Source organism: Narcine bancroftii, chromosome 10 (genome assembly GCF_036971445.1).
Source record: "Narcine bancroftii isolate sNarBan1 chromosome 10, sNarBan1.hap1, whole genome shotgun sequence".
Taxonomy (NCBI): domain Eukaryota; kingdom Metazoa; phylum Chordata; class Chondrichthyes; order Torpediniformes; family Narcinidae; genus Narcine; species Narcine bancroftii.
The window spans coordinates 32,550,791-32,566,841 of NC_091478.1; the positions used below are offsets into that span (position 1 = coordinate 32,550,791).

Genomic DNA, 16,051 nt, shown 5'->3' on the forward strand with positions numbered 1-16,051 from the left:
TCCAAGGTTTCTTGTCATGGTTCATCCCCAGCCGCTGCGTGAGAGAGGACTCCCTGATTTATGGGCTGTTCCCAGGGATGCAAACAGAGTCAAACATCCATAACTGCTGAAAGACCATCAACTTGATGAAAGGTACACTTTGGTCTGCTGAAAACCTATTGTTATTTCATCCCTCGGAGATGTCAGTGTGGGAGGGAGGGGTAACTCCATTATTGGGTGCATCCTTTCCGGATCTTGGCCGACAACTCCATGGGCCAAGATATACCCAGGATGGCGAGGCGGGTGGTGCTGAACACACACTTCTCCTTGTTGTAAGTGAGGTTCAGCTCTGACCAGTGACCAGGAGCCAGTCCTTCGACAGTCACAGAGACCCCGGCAGTTCCTAGCTGGGCAGTTGTGGCTCAATCGTCGATCTGACCCACACCAGAGCCCATAGTACTTACAGGGGCGCCAGGGATCTGCCGCAGCTACGTTCTCCTCCCCAGCTCGGCCTGGGGCTGCAGCTGCAGTGTGAGAGGGCCATGAGGAAGCCTGGGGGGACCTGGAATCGAAGGCTTTGACGTGCAGGGCTGCTGCTTCCAGGGTTTGGAACACTCCCACAGTCCTAGTTAGGGCATAGATGTTGTCTTCCAGCAGCTTCTGCCAGATGGCCCTTGAGCGTAGCCCTCAAACAAAGGCATCCCAGATCAGCCTCTCAACCTCCTCTGCACCTACCCCGGGTTCAGCCAGACACGGTCAGGCCAACTCTCGCAAGTGTCCCAGGTAAGACTCAGCCGTCTCCCCTGGTTGCTGGGCTCGGGTGTTGAGGAGGTACCTTGCACAGACCACATTCATGGGGGACTTGTACAAGTTCTCGAGAGTGTCCATTGCGCTCTTGTACGTGGAACAGCCTTTGGTTACCTGGAAGGCGCGGGGACCCAGCTTTGACTGGAGTAGGACTAACTTCTTCCGATTGGAGTCCAGGATGTCGCCCTCGTGTGCCTCAATGATTGCCTCGATTGTGTGCTGCAGATCTCGAAGCGTGTCTGGGCTTCCGGGTGGCATCGGTCAACCTCGAGGCTCCCTGTGCTCAAGAGTTTTTCCATGGCAGCCGTGGGAAAGTTTTGTGGATTAAATTGTAGTGCGCTGTTAGACAGAATCAGACACACACAAGGTAAAGACTGTAGAACAGGCTTTAATCCACAAAGACTTCCGCAGAGCCAGACAGGCTGTGGCTGCAGCAACTCTGTGTGAGGCCTTGGGAGGCCGGCGCAGGCTTCTATCCCGGAGGGTGATTGACATCTGACCGGGTGGGGCTTGATCCATTCAGGCCGACTGATTGTCAGCCGGCCAGGTGTTGTCCTGTCCCCTTACACTCCTGCAGGTACAGAGATTGCCCCTTTCAGTAGGCCAGTGGTACACTCCTGCAGGTACAGAGGTTGCTCCCTGCAGTAGGCCGGTGGTGTACCACCATATAAAGTCTTTCCCTTTTTCTAAGTGTTGTTTATTTCACAAAAAAATCCACACACACAAATGAATTTCAATCTATCTTCAGATGGTAGTGAAACACAAGATGCTCAAGTTCAAAGCAGTGATGTAATTGTTTTGCAATCAACCCCGCTAGAGATCTCATTCATAAATATAGTAGGTAAGACACAGCACAAAAGTGCAGTTACAGAGAGAGATCAGATGGTACAGAGCAAAGATAACATAGCTTTACTATTATGAGGTTCATTCAGGAGTCTTGGATACAGCAGGAAAGAAACTATAATTGAATCTGATGGTGTGTGATCTCACGTTTGTGAATCTTCTTCCTGACAGGAGGAGGAGGAGAGTGTGTGTATGGGATGGGATGAATCTTTTAATATGTTGGCTGCCTTACCAAGGCAATGGGCATTATGAATGGAACCAAAAGAAGGGAGGGAGATGTGGTGATGACCTGAGCCACATTCATAATCCTCTGCAATTTCTTGCAGTCTTGGGAAGAACAGTTCTCTCACCATCCAGTGATGACCTGAGCCACATTCATAATCCTCTGCAATTTCTTGCAGTCTTGGGAAGAACAGTTCTCTCACCATCCAGTGATGCACCTTGTCATGAAACTTTCAATGTTCATTTGTTGAAGTTGTTAAGGGATGCAGGTGACATTGCAAATTTTGTCAAACTTCTGAGCAAGTAGTAGCCATTGCATCAACATGGGTGGATCAGGACCAGCCACTGGAGATGTTTACTCCTAGGAACATAAAGTTTTGTGCTATCCTAACCTAATCAGCACTGGTACGGATCATGGGGTGAGCCCTTCCTCTTTTCCAGGTCTATAAGCAGCCCCCTGATCTTGCTGACACTCAAGGAGAGGTTGCTGTGACACCAAGTCAATGGATCTCCCTCTGTCCTGCTGCAATCTATGAGTCTTGATTAAAAGTCTAGATCCAAAACATTGAAATGAACATTTATCTCCATGGATGGTGTCTGATGAGCCAAACTTCCTTCCAGGTTCACTTTGCTCAAACTTGAGAACTTACCTATCTTCTAGAACATTGCAGTACAGGCCCTTTAGTGCACAATGTTGTGCCTACCTCTATACACCTACTCAACCTTCCCAACCTCATACCTCTGCTAACCTTGCCTGCTAAAGCACTTCCCCAATCCAGGCATCATCACGATAAAGCCCTGCACCCCTCCCATTCACTTCCTGTAATGAGGTGACCAAAAGTGAACGCAATATTCCAAACAAAATTTTTTTGTGGCAGAGAAAAGATCACCTGTAAAAAAAAACTCAAGTCATCAATCAGAACTATTACGAACCCAGAGGACCCCAAAACCCAGCAGCAATAGAAATTCACCAAGACAAATCATTACTTAAACAAAAGTTACTTTTAATGTTCTTTAAACATAAAAACAGGATCTAACTTTAACCTATTACTATTAATTTAACCCTCTTCTAATTCTAAGCGCATGTGTATGTAATGTGTGTATAAATTCAGAAAAGTTCTTTGATTCACAGTCCAATCTCACTTCTCACTCCTCCAAGTTCACTGGTATCAGGCAATTCTGAATACTGTGCACAGAATTTAACATATATGAATCTTCACCAGGCTTTGGTACTTGAACCATTCAGGAAGGTCCTTGTTGGTTTTCAGAGAGAGATTTGTTGCTCGTTGGGCACGCACACAACTAATTCCTTCCGATCAGCCACTATAGTGTCTTGCCAAAGAAACTTGCCCCATCAGGGGTTTTCAGATGATGACCTCTTTCTTTCAGGTCACCCCAGAGTTCCTTTTTGTTTCCCTTATTTCAAGCGAAATATTTTCCAACTAGCCATCTCCTCTTGTATGGACCACAAGGGCTTTGACCAGGCTGAAGAACTCAGAACCCATCTTCAAAATGGGGGTTTTCCACAAGCTTGTCATGACAGTAGAACTGAATTTTCTCTCTGTCACACAGAGGAAACCGCATGGACCCTCTCAGAACAGCAACCCGCATTCAGACTCCGGCATTGGACCTAATCTTTGAGTCTGTTCATCTGTTGCTTTCCCAAAGCAATAATCCTTTATTCCACAGCATGTCAAAATTAACACCGACTTGTGAAGTCTCTATGGGCACCCTTCAAAAGTTTTGGCGAAGGCACTGGGAGCCTGGACTGTCTGGCTTGAGCTTGAGCTCTGCCCTTTAATAAACGAGATCTGTGTTGTGAAGTGTTTATTTGTGACCTACACTTTTAAAAAAACCCTGCCACACTTTACCTCCTTTAAAACATACTATAAAAAATATAAACTGTTACAATGTCATTCCATCCAAGAACGAACAAACTTGCAGACATGCAGCGCAGAAATATCCCTGTTGGATACTTCAACTCCAGGTTCGAGTCAACAACCCCATTAACCCTTTGTTAGTGTTTCCCTTCTCGTCCTTTTGTCGAACCGAGAAGTGGATTTCCACCAGCCTTCCAACTTTCAGGGTCAGGCAATCAGAAGCCATTTTCTTTGCGAAGCACCGCCCTTGAACGTAACTCTCACCTTGGCTCCAGAACTGCATTGCGCCGACCGGGAACGACGAGGCTGGTTCAGAATGAGCGTTCGCGGCCACCCCGAGCAGCGCTGTGTGGCGGTGACTGTGGTGGCCGAGCCGCTGGTGAACGACGTCCTGACGGATGAGGCCAGCCGAGGAAGAGCGAGCCCCGAGTGCGACCGCATCCCGGAGCCAGAGCAGCGAGGCGTTGAAGTGACAGCCAAGGCACACACCAACTTTGTTACTTGCTGCTACTCTCCGAGAGTGGCAAACTCCGCTGATGAAGAGCCCTCGAGGGACACGACAGGTACTGTGTTGCAGGGATTCACTGGCTTCGTCCCCTCACATTTTTGAAAGTCCCTCTTTTTAAAAAAAATGTTTCCCTTTAGTCTGGAGTGAAACACTTGCATTGTTCAAACGAGTGAACAGAAGATCATTTTTATATTTTGCAATGACTCAGCGGAATATGCAAGTGAGTCAAGAGAGATTAGGTTATTTCCCTTTCAACCACCTCGTCCGCCAGAGTTGGACTCAATTGGGGGGGCAGGTCAGAACTTGTCATGTAGCAATTACTTGTGTGTGTGTAAACACTTGGGGACACAATATCCTGTAATCAGCCCACTGTTTTTCCAACTTTAAAAAAAAAATCACTTGTTGTTATTTGGGAGCTTGTAATTTATAATGTTCCACAGGACCTCTGCCCAAATTTTCAAGAATTTAGCTAGCAAATTAAAATTGTCATCATTAGTGAAAGTGCTCCCCCCCCCCACCATGTACTTATACAGTATGTTTTAATGAAAAGCCTGAGACCAGCCAAATGATTGTCAGTCAAGCTGACAAAAAGACTGTTGAAGGAACTGCATCTTATTTATTGCGTGTGATGAGTCAAAAAGTTTTAAGGTGAAAATTCTAGAGCCTGAAACTGAAGTTTGTGGCCTGTGTAGTGATGTAGCTGGAAGATCCACAAGAGGCCAATATCGAAGGGTTTTTTGTTGTTGTTTGAGACTGGTAGTGGAGTTGTTGCAGGATCAGGTTGGGGAGGGTGACAGGGATGCGAGCAAAATGATGAAACACTGAAGAGTTTTAAATGCAAGAACTTGAGTCAATTCGTGCGAACAAATGCAGTATTTTTTTTTGTCAAAGGTGTTTTATGAAGTTGTAGTTTTTGCAGTTAGAAATGGGAGTCAAACTTGAGTTTTGGGTCATGGGGGAGGGAAAGAGGAATTGGTGGTTGGCTGGTAAGTCATTTATAAAAATAGACAAATCTGGAACTGATGGCCAAGAGTTTCCATTTCAAATGGACTGGAACTGAGCCATGAGATGAAATCATTGTGCCATTAGGCTTGGAGGAAGCAGTGGAGGCACCTGAGTGAAAATGATCTCAATCTTGATAGCAAAGTGCTGGCTGGCTGGAGGTGACAATGGCTGGTGGGGAAAGATTGAAAGGGAGTAATTCCTCTTCACAAAGGTGAAGAGGAACTGCTTTACTACCAAATAGTGAGTGTGTGGAATTCTCTGCGATACAGTATAAGTTGCCACATTAACTATGTTTAAGACCCAGTTAGTTAGGTTTTTTTTCAAAATAGGGGAATTAAGAGTTGTGGGGAAAAGCCAGTTAAATGGAGCTGAGCCCACAGCCATATCAGCCATGATATTAAATGGCGGAGCAAGCTCAATGGGCCAGATGGTGGACCCTGGCTCCTTTTTCTTGCATTTTTATGGCTGGTATTGGACCTAAATATTAATATGATCTAGGATTAATATTTAGTTTTGGCAGAAGGATGTAGTATCACTAGAAGGGCCATATTGAAGAGATGGAAAGATGCTGTCCCTCCTTCTCATATTCAATAGTTATCTGATATAACTTTGAAAAAAAAATGAATGTTTCTTTATGGGGTTCGTTTCTCAATTATTTTCAAAATGTGAAGATTAAATATTTTCTGGTTTATGGTCCCATTGGTTACTTTTTAAAAAAATATCAGTAGTGGTCAGTCTGTGTTAAGCCAATACCCTCTCTGGGGTGGGGTTAGACAAGTAAAATACTAGTTAAGTATTTTTCCATCACTTTTTAATGTAACATGGGTTACAATACCATCTGTATTATTCTATGCGATTTGTTAATTATTCTATTTTATTCTCATGTACCTTTCTATTTTATTCTCATGTACCTAGGTAACATTTATACGATGAAACTAATAAAAACATTGAAAGAGAGGCAGAAGGATGTGACTTGGTCATGCTTTTTTTAAAAAAATTTTTATTTTTCACACCATAAATCACATTAACCATGGTACACACTTTTTCCTTTTCACACATATACAGTGCCATTTTCTCCCCCCCCCTCCCTCCTCCCAACCCACCCTCCCCACCCCCCCCCCCCCCGTCCATTTAAGGTATACAATCTAGGATACATTTAACAAGTCAGACAATGTTGTCACTCAACAAAAATACACCAGAAATTCTACTAAGTCCATTCTTTTCATTTCCTTCTCCTTCCATCAACTTAGGTAATGATTGTCCCCGGTAGGTTTTCGCTATTGTATTTAATGTAAGGCTCCCATATTTGTTCAAATATTTCAATATTATTTCTTAAACTATATGTTATTTTTTCTAATGGAATACATTTATTCATTTCTATATACCATTGTTGTATTTTCAAATTATCTTCTGATTTCCAGGTTGACATAATACATTTTTTTGCTACGGCTAGAGCTATCTTAACAAATCTTTTTTGTGCACCATCCAAATCAATTCCAAATTCTTTGTTTTTTATGTTACTTAGGAGGAAGAGCTCTGGATTTTTTGGTATATTGTTTTCTGTAATTTTATTTAATATCTGGTTTAGATCTTCCCAAAATTTTTCTACTTTCTCACATGTCCAGATTGCATGAATTGTTGCTCCCATTTCTTTTTTACATCGAAAACATCTATCAGATACTGTTGGGTCCCATTTATTTAACTTTTGAGGTGTAATGTATAGCCTGTGTATCCAGTTATATTGTATCATACGTAACCTCGTATTTATTGTATTTCTCATCGTTCCAGAACATAACTTCTCCCATGTTTCCTTTTTTATCTTTATATTTAAATCTTGTTCCCATTTTTGTTTAGTTTTACCATTTGTTTCCTCATTCTCCTTTTCTTGCAGTTTAATATACATATTTGTTATAAATCTTTTGATTATCATTGTATCTGTAATCACATATTCAAAGTTACTTGCCTCTGGTAAACTCAAACTGCTTCCTAATTTATCCTTCAAGTAGGATCTCAATTGGTAATATGCCAGCGCTGTATCTTGAGTTATATTGTACTTATCTTTCATTTGTTCAAAGGATAAGAATCTATTTCCTGAAAAACAATTTTCTATTCTTTTAATCCCTTTTTTTTCCCATTCTCTAAAGGAAAGGTTATCTATTGTAAAAGGGAGTAACTTGTTTTGCGTCAATATTAGTTTTGGTAATTGATAATTTGTTTTATTTCTTTCTACATGAATCTTCTTCCAAATATTGAGGAGATGATGTAATACTGGAGAACTTCTATGTTGTATCAATTTTTCATCCCATTTATATAATATGTGTTCAGGTATCTTTTCCCCTATTTTATCTAATTCTAATCTCGTCCAATCTGGCTTTTCCCTTGTTTGATAAAAATCTGATAGGTATCTTAATTGTGCGGCTCTATAATAATTTTTAAAGTTTGGCAGTTGTAAGCCTCCTTGTTTATACCATTCTGTTAATTTATCTAGTGCTATCCTCGGTTTCCCCCCTCTCCATAAAAATTTCCTTATTATTTTCTTTAACTCCTTGAAGAATTTCTCTGTCAGTTGTATTGGCAAAGCCTGAAATAAGTATAATATCCTTGGAAAGTGTTCATTTTAATACAGTTTATCCTTCCTATTAGTGTTAGTGGTAAATCTTTCCAATGCTCTAAATCGTCCTGTAATTTTTTCATTAGTGGATAATAATTGAGTTTATATAGTTGGCCGAGATTTTTGTTTATTTGTACACCTAGGTATCTTATTGCTTGCATTTTCCATCTAAATGGTGATTCCTTCTTAAATTTTGAGAAATCCGCATTATTCATAGGCATTGCTTCACTTTTATTTACGTTTATCTTGTAACCCGACACTTCTCCATATTCCTTCAATTTCTTATATAATTTTTTTTATTGATAGTTCTGGTTCTGTTAAGTACACTATAACATCATCCGCAAATAAACTGATTTTATATTCCTTGTCTTTTATTTTTATTCCTTTTATATTATTATCTATTCTTATCAGTTCTGCTAGTGGTTCTATAGCTAACGCAAACAATAAAGGTGATAGTGGGCATCCCTGCCGTGTTGACCTGCTTAAGTTAAATTGCTTTGATACATGTCCATTTACTGTCACTTTCGCTAACGGTCCCTCATATAATGCTTTAATCCAATTAATATACTTCTCCGGTAAACTGAATTTTTGCAATACTTTGAACAAATAATTCCATTCTACTCTGTCAAAGGCCTTCTCTGCGTCTAAAGCAACTGCTACTGTAGGTGCTTTATTTCCTTCTACTGCATGAATTAAATTAATAAATTTACAAATATTGTCTGTTGTGCGTCTTTTTTTGATAAATCCAGTTTGGTCTAAATTTACCATTTTCGATACATGCTCTGCTAATCTGTTTGCTAATAGTTTAGCTATTATCTTATAATCTGTGTTAAGTAAAGATATTGGTCTATATGACGCTGGTGAGAGTGGATCTTTCCCTTGCTTTAGTATTACTGTAATTATTGCTGTTTTACATGAATCTGGTAAGCTTTGTGTTTCATCAATCTGGTTGATTACTTCCAGGAGGGGCGGAATTAATAAGTCTTTAAATGTTTTGTAGAATTCTATTGGGAATCCATCCTCTCCTGGTGTCTTATTATTTGGTAATTTTTTTATTATCTCTTGTATTTCTACTATTCCAAATGGCTCTGTTAATTTATTTTGTTCCTCTATTTGTAGTTTTGGTAGTTCAATTTTAGTCAGAAATTCATCTATTTTCCCTTCTTTCCCTTCGTTTTCAGTTCGGTATAATTGTTCATAGAATTCTCTAAAGTTTTCCTTAATTTCTTTTGGATTATATGTAATTTGTTTGTCTTTTTTCCTTGATGCCAATACCATTTTCTTAGCTTGTTCTGTCTTAAGCTGCCATGCTAGGATTTTGTGCGTTTTTTCACCTAATTCATAATATTTCTGTTTTGTCTTCATTATATTTTTCTCCACCTTAAATGTTTGTAGTGTTTCATATTTTATTTTTTTATCCGCCAATTCTCTTCTTTTAGTAATATCTTCCTTCATTACTAATTCTTTTTCTATGTTTATTATTTCCCTTTCCAACTGCTCTGTTTCCTGATTATAGTCCTTCTTCATCTTGGTTGCGTAACTTATTATTTGCCCTCTAATGAATGCTTTCATTGCATCCCATAGTATAAACTTATCTTCCACTGATTCCGTATTTATTTCAAAATACATTTTAATTTGTTTTTCAATAAATTCTCTAAAATCCTGCCTTTTAAGCAACATGGGGTTTAATCTCCATCTATACATTCTTGGAGGGATGTCCTCTAACTTTACTGTCAATATTAAGGGTGAATGGTCCGATAGTATTCTAGCTTTATATTCTGTTTTTTTTACTCTATCTTGCATACGAGCTGATAACAAAAATAGGTCTATTCTTGAGTATGTTTTATGTCTAGCCGAGTAATATGAATATTCCTTTTCCTTTGGGTGTTGTTTCCTCCATATATCCAAAAGTTGCATTTCTTCCATCGATTTAATTATAAATTTGGTTACTTTGTTCTTTCTGTTAATTTTTTTCCCAGTTTTGTCCATATTTGAATCCAAATTCAGGTTGAAATCCCCTCCTATTAATATGTTCCCTTGCGTATCTGCTATCTTCAAAAAGATATCTTGCATGAACTTTTGATCTTCTTCGTTAGGTGAATATACATTGAGTAGATTCCAAAACTCCGAATATATCTGAAATTTTATCATTACATATCTCCCTGCTGGATCTATTATTTCCTCTTCTATTTTAAATGGCACATTTTTACTAATTAATATAGCTACTCCTCTTGCTTTTGAATTATACGATGCTGCTGTTACGTGTCCTACCCAATCTCTCTTTAATTTCTTATGTTCCAATTCAGTTAAATGTGTTTCTTACACAAATGCTATATCAATTTTTTCTTTTTTCAGTAAATTTAGCAGTTTCTTCCTTTTAATTTGGTTATGTATTCCATTAATATTTAAAGTCATATAGTTCAACGTAGCCATTTTATACTTTGTTTATCTTCCCTTTCCGTTTCTCCATCATTACTTTTCCTTCTTATCCATTTCTGTTTTCTTGTTTTGAATCCTTTATAAGACAACATTCCTAAAACATCAAACATTTTCCTTATTCTCCTATTTAAAACTTCTTTAGCCCCAATCCCCCCTTCCACTCCTGAGTTGTCCTTTATCCCTTGTCGGACAACCACATCTCCCCTCTCCATTTGGATTTGCGAATTTACTCGCAAGCGTCAGCTGATTTTGCAGTGACCGTAATACCCCCCCCACCCAGCCCCCCCAGAAAAGATTTCGCTTTTCATATGTGACAAAGGTCACTCTTTTAATTCCCTCCTTATTCCCTCTATTCCTTTTCCTTCCCTTATTAATTCTTGTCTATACTATCTATATTTCCCTCTAAATACGGATACATTCATGTATGCACATTATACATATACACACATATACCTCTTTACCCACATACATATAAATCGTGGTCATTTTTACTCTTATTACATGTCTTCATCTCTCTGTTTGTTTTGTAGTTGTTCTGCAAATTTCCTTGCTTCCTCTGGATCCGAGAATAGTTTTTTTTTTCCATAAGATCGTTTTCGATGTTTTGAACTCTTTCCTCCTCTTCAGGAGCTCAAAACTTATGTCTTTTTAGTTTGCAGTCTTTTGTACTCTCGTTACACGTCTTCATCTCTCAGTCTATTTTGTAATTGTTCTGCAAATTTTCGTGCTTCCTCTGGATCCGAGAATAGTCTGTTTTGTTGTCCTGGAATAAATATTTTCAATACCGCTGGATGCTTTAGTATAAATTTATACCCTTTCTTCCATAAAATCGCCTTTGCTGTATTGAACTCCTTTCTCTTCTTCAGGAGTTCAAAACTTATATCTGGATAAATGAAGATTTTTAGCCCTTTGTACTCCAGTGGCTTATTGTCCTCTCTTACTTTTTCCATTGTTTTCTCCAGTACCTTTTCTCTTGTAGTATATCTTAGGAATTTTACTAAAACAGATCTTGGCTTTTGTTGTGATTGTGGTTTAAAGGCCAATGCTCTATGTGCCCTTTCTATTTCCATTTCTTGCTGTAGTTCTGGACATCCTAGGATCCTAGGGATCCAATCTTTTATAAACTCTCTCATATTCTTGCCTTCTTCATCTTCCTTAAGGCCCACTATCTTTATGTTATTTCTTCTGTTATAATTTTCCATTATATCTATTTTCTGAGCTAACAGTTCTTGTGTCTCTTTAACTTTTTTATTAGATTCCTCTAATTTCTTTTTTAAGTCCTCTACCTCCATTTCTACTGCTGCTTCTCGTTCTTCCACCTTGTCCATTCTTTTTCCCATTTCTGATAAGGTCATATCTATTTTATTCACTTTCTCTTCTGTATTGTTTATTCTTCTTCTTAAATCATCAAATTCCTGCGCTTGCCATTCTTTAAATGACTCCATGTATTCTTTAATAAGAGAAAGTAAATCCTTTATCTTGCCTTTCCCTTCTTCTTCCATTTCACTGTAATCTTCCTCTTCCTCTTCTTCTTCCTCTGGGTTGGCCATCTGTTGTTTCTTTGTTGCCCTTTTCTTCTCTTCTTTCTTGTTTTCGTTGTCTTCTGTGTTCTCCTCTTGCTGCAGGTGTTCTGCAGCTGTCGTTGCCGGCTGTGGAGATCGACTCCCCAGCTGGTCACCCCTCCCGTCGGTGTGTTTTTTTTCATGTCCATTGTGCATGCGCGACTCCTCGCGCATGCGCGGTTGCGCACTTTTACTCGGCTCAGCGAGCCATTTTTGTAGTCCATATTCTACCGACCTGAGGGAGTGGGTTTCTCTCTCCACCGCGGGCCTCTTCGAACAGGTAAGGCCTTTTCCTTCATCTTCCGTTGTCTTCTTTTCCTCTCTTCTTACCGTTGGTTTCGACTTTTCTTTTTTCGTCGCCATCTTCTTTCCACCTTTATATTCACTTTATTTTGATTTTTATTTCTGTGCCATTGTGTTTTGCTTTGTTTTTTCTGACTTTTCTGGAGAGGGCTGGAGTTCACCGTCCGGCCACTACTCCATCACGTGACTCCTCTGGTCATGCTTGATGTAGCAGGTGTCCAACCCATTTGTATGCCTCTGTATTCCTTGTTTTATTGGGATTGAAGAAGGAGTTGAATATTCGCATTATTCATTGGCATTGCTTCACTTTTATTTGCGTTGATCTTGTACCCAGATAGTTCTCCATATTCCTTCATTTTCTTATGTAATTCTTTTATTGATATTTCTGGTTCTGTTAAGTATACTATGACCTCATCTGCAAATAGACTGATTTTATATTCCTTCTCTTTTATTTTTATCCCTCTTATTTTATTTTCTGTTCTTATCAGTTCTGCCAGTGGTTCTATAGCTAACGCAAACAGTGAGGGAGATAGTGGACATCTCTGCCTAGTTCATCTGCTTAATTTAAATTGGCTTGATACATATCCATTTACTGTCACCTTTGCCAATGATCCCTTATATAATGCTTTAATCCAATTAATATATTTCTCTGGTAGGTTGAACCTCTGTAGTACTTTGAATAAATAATTCCATTCTACTCTGTCAAAGGCTTTCTCTGCGTCTAAGGCAACTGCCACTGTTGGCGTCTTGTTTCCTTGTACTGCATGGATTAAGTTAATGAACTTACAGATATTGTCCGTTGTTCGTCTTTTCTTAATAAATCCAGTTTGATCTAGTTTTACTATTTTTGGTACACAGTTGGCCAATCTGTTTGCTAATAGTTTAGCTATTATCTTATAATCTGTGTTAAGTAGAGATATTGGTCTATACGATGCTGGTGTTAGTGGATCTTTCCCCATCTTTGGTATTACTGTAATTATTGCTGTTTTGCATGAATCTGGCTTGTTTTGTGTTTCTTCAATCTGGTTCATTACTTCCAGGAGAGGAGGAATTAATAAGTCTTTAAATGTTTTATAGAATTCTATTGGGAGTCCATCCTCTCCCGGCGTTTTATTGTTCGGTAGTTTTTTTAATATATCCTGTATTTCCTCTATTTCAAATGATTTTATTAATTTATTTTGCTCCTCTTCTTGCAATTATGCTTAAATTATTATCTTTTGAACAAATGAAGGACAAATATGGTATAACTCACAGTACAATGTTTGCATACCACCAACTGAAAACCTACTTGAAGGACAAATTGGGAAGCAGACTGAGGTTACCAGAAGGAAGCAATTTTGAATATGTGATTACAGACACAATGATAATTAAAAGATTTATAACAAACATGTACATCAAACTGCAAGAGAAAGAGAACGAGGAAACAAGCTGTAAACCCAAACAAAAATGGGAACAAGATCTAAACATAAAGATAAAGAATGAAACATGGGAAAAGCTATGCTCCGGAACTATGAGAAATACAATAAACACGAGGTTATGCATGATACAATATAATTGGTTTCACAGGCTATACACCATGCCCCAAAAGTTAAATAAATGGGACCCAACAGTATGAGACAGATGTTTTCGTTGTAAGAAGGAAACGGGAACATCAGTACATGCAATTTGGGCATGTGAGAAAGTGGAAAAGTTTTGGGAAGATCTAAACCAGGTATTAAATAAAATCACAAAAAGTAACATACCAAAAAAATCCAGAGATCTTTCTTCTAAGTAATATAAGAAGTAAAGAACTTGGACTCGATTTGGATGGAGCACAAAAAAGATTTATTATGATAGCCTTAGCTGTAGCAAAAAAATGTATTATGTCAACATGGAAATTAGAAGATAGCCTGAGAATACAGCAATAGTACATAGAAATGAATAAATGTATTCCATTCGAAAAAATAACATATAATTTAAGAAATAACATCACAGTATTCAAACAAATTTGGGAACCGTACATGGAACACAACAGAGAAGTCCTACCGCGGACCTCCACCGCCTAAAATGACAGAAGGAGAAGAAGACGAAATGAACTGACCCAGTATGTAAAAGTAGAAAACACAAATTTCTTGTTTATTTTCATTGTGTGATGACATTGTTTAATGGGTTTAATGTATCATATAGGTTGAACGTTGAGTGGGTGGGGAGGGGGGGGTGAAGGAGGGAGGGGGGAAAAGGGGAGAAAATGACACTGTGTATGTTCAAGAGGGAAATGTTTGTGTGTATTTTGGTTGGTATGGTTCATAGCGTGAAAAATTTTTAAAAATTTTTTTAAAAAGGAGTTGAATAAAATGGGCAGAGCAAAGTCTTTAATTGTAAGGGTTTCAAATGAGCACAAGAGCATCAATGAGAAGACAGATGGTTGAGAAAATAAGTAACTGCAAAAGTTTCCTAACCAATTGGGGGTGGGGGGAACGAATCTTTATTCCAGGTGAGATGCTAAACAAGTAATTCAGAAACAAAAAGGAATGGAGTTAGAGATTACAATCTGTGAGAATAAAGACTTGCTTTGACCTGGGAGGGAGAAACTTGGGATGAGAGTGAAGCAATTGAAGGAAAGTGTTTTCATGAAGATTGGAGCAAATTGAGATCTGGGAAAGAATGTCACTGGAGCAGGGAAAATAAAGTGACTTCCTTTCAAGAGCAAAGGCATCCAGAATGAACTCCCAGCTAGCAAAATATTAGTCCACAGTGAACAGAGAAGGCAGGAAAGTGTAGTAAAGAGTCAATTGTGGGTTTAAAGACAGACTCAAACGTGAGGGGTGAGTTGGATGGGTTTGCTATCCTGGTGTGAGTATTGATCTCCATTACGTGAATGCAGAATATCGGCAAACAAAAGCAGGGAAAAAAAAGGGCTTGTTACTGTTGGTGCCTTGAAGGGTGTTGGAATCTAGAGGTTAAAACATTATGAAAGAAATGATTATTTAATAATTTTATATTTACTGCATGGTTCAGGGAAAAAGAGGAATGTGATTACGTGGCAATCACAGCATGGAGCAAAGTTGGCTGAGCAAAAAAAACTGCGCTCCCAAAATACAGGGAGAGGAAATGCATAAAACGATTTAGGAGGAATGCTCAAACTGAAGGAGGTGGTGAGTAGCACAGGAGATACAGGCCAGACCAGAACAAAGAATGGCCTGCAAGAAACAAAGGGAATGGAAAACCAGTCTAGGAGGAAGATTAAGGCAGGAGGAGGTGTTAAAGAGAACAGCAGAAATTGGCCAGACAGGAACAGAATGGTGATTAGAAATATCTGGGGATGAATTAATTTCTGATCAACACAACAGGATAGTCTGGCCTGGAGGATTAAGATGGGAGTGCTACACCCCAGATATCTGCAAAACAGGAGATGACTTGTGATAACCCTTATGCAAAAAGATCTAGCAAAGGAAGACAACTTTTGTTCTGTATGATAATGAAATCTAGCAAAGAAAGCCAACTTTTGTTCTGTATGATAAGGTTGATCTATATAAACTGAGCCAACTGGACAATAGGGGTCAGTCTTGGGGAATAGCTCACTGTGCAGGTGACCTATGAACTAACGACTGACCCAGAGCTCTGTTAAGTTTTATTCTTGTGCTGTGTAATAAACTGACTGTTGAACCGAATACCTTCTCCTATCACTTCATTCAAAGAACACACTGGACTCAGACCACACATAGACTAAATTAAGAGTAAGGTAAAGCCAGAGTCTGACAAGGGTTATTTGGAAGAGCTGGGGAGATCCACACAGGAGTTGTGAGCTTATTCAGGCTTGAGTCACGGAAAGAAACATGGAATGGAAAATGGACTCTTTGGCCCACTGTCTGTAATCGTTTATTTTTATGTATCTCCCTGCATTTTCATCCAC

At 39.0% G+C, this 16,051-nt stretch overlaps 1 protein-coding gene across 4 annotated transcripts in view; it reads left to right on the forward strand.

Moving 5' to 3' along the window:
- Positions 1–3,841: 3,841 nt before the first annotated feature.
- slc35g1 (solute carrier family 35 member G1) overlaps positions 3,842–16,051 on the forward strand; it is a 66,083-nt gene continuing 53,873 nt past the window's right edge. For 2 of the 4 annotated variants that reach the window (XR_011345518.1, XM_069900561.1), the window contains exon 1: positions 3,842–4,294. Coding sequence is in view for 2 of the 4 variants with exons in the window: in XM_069900561.1 (XP_069756662.1) it covers positions 4,048–4,294 (247 nt within the window). In the remaining 2 variants the exon portion in view is untranslated. The remainder of the gene's footprint in view (positions 4,295–16,051) is intronic. The other 2 variants (XM_069900563.1, XR_011345519.1) reach the window with 2 other exon arrangements.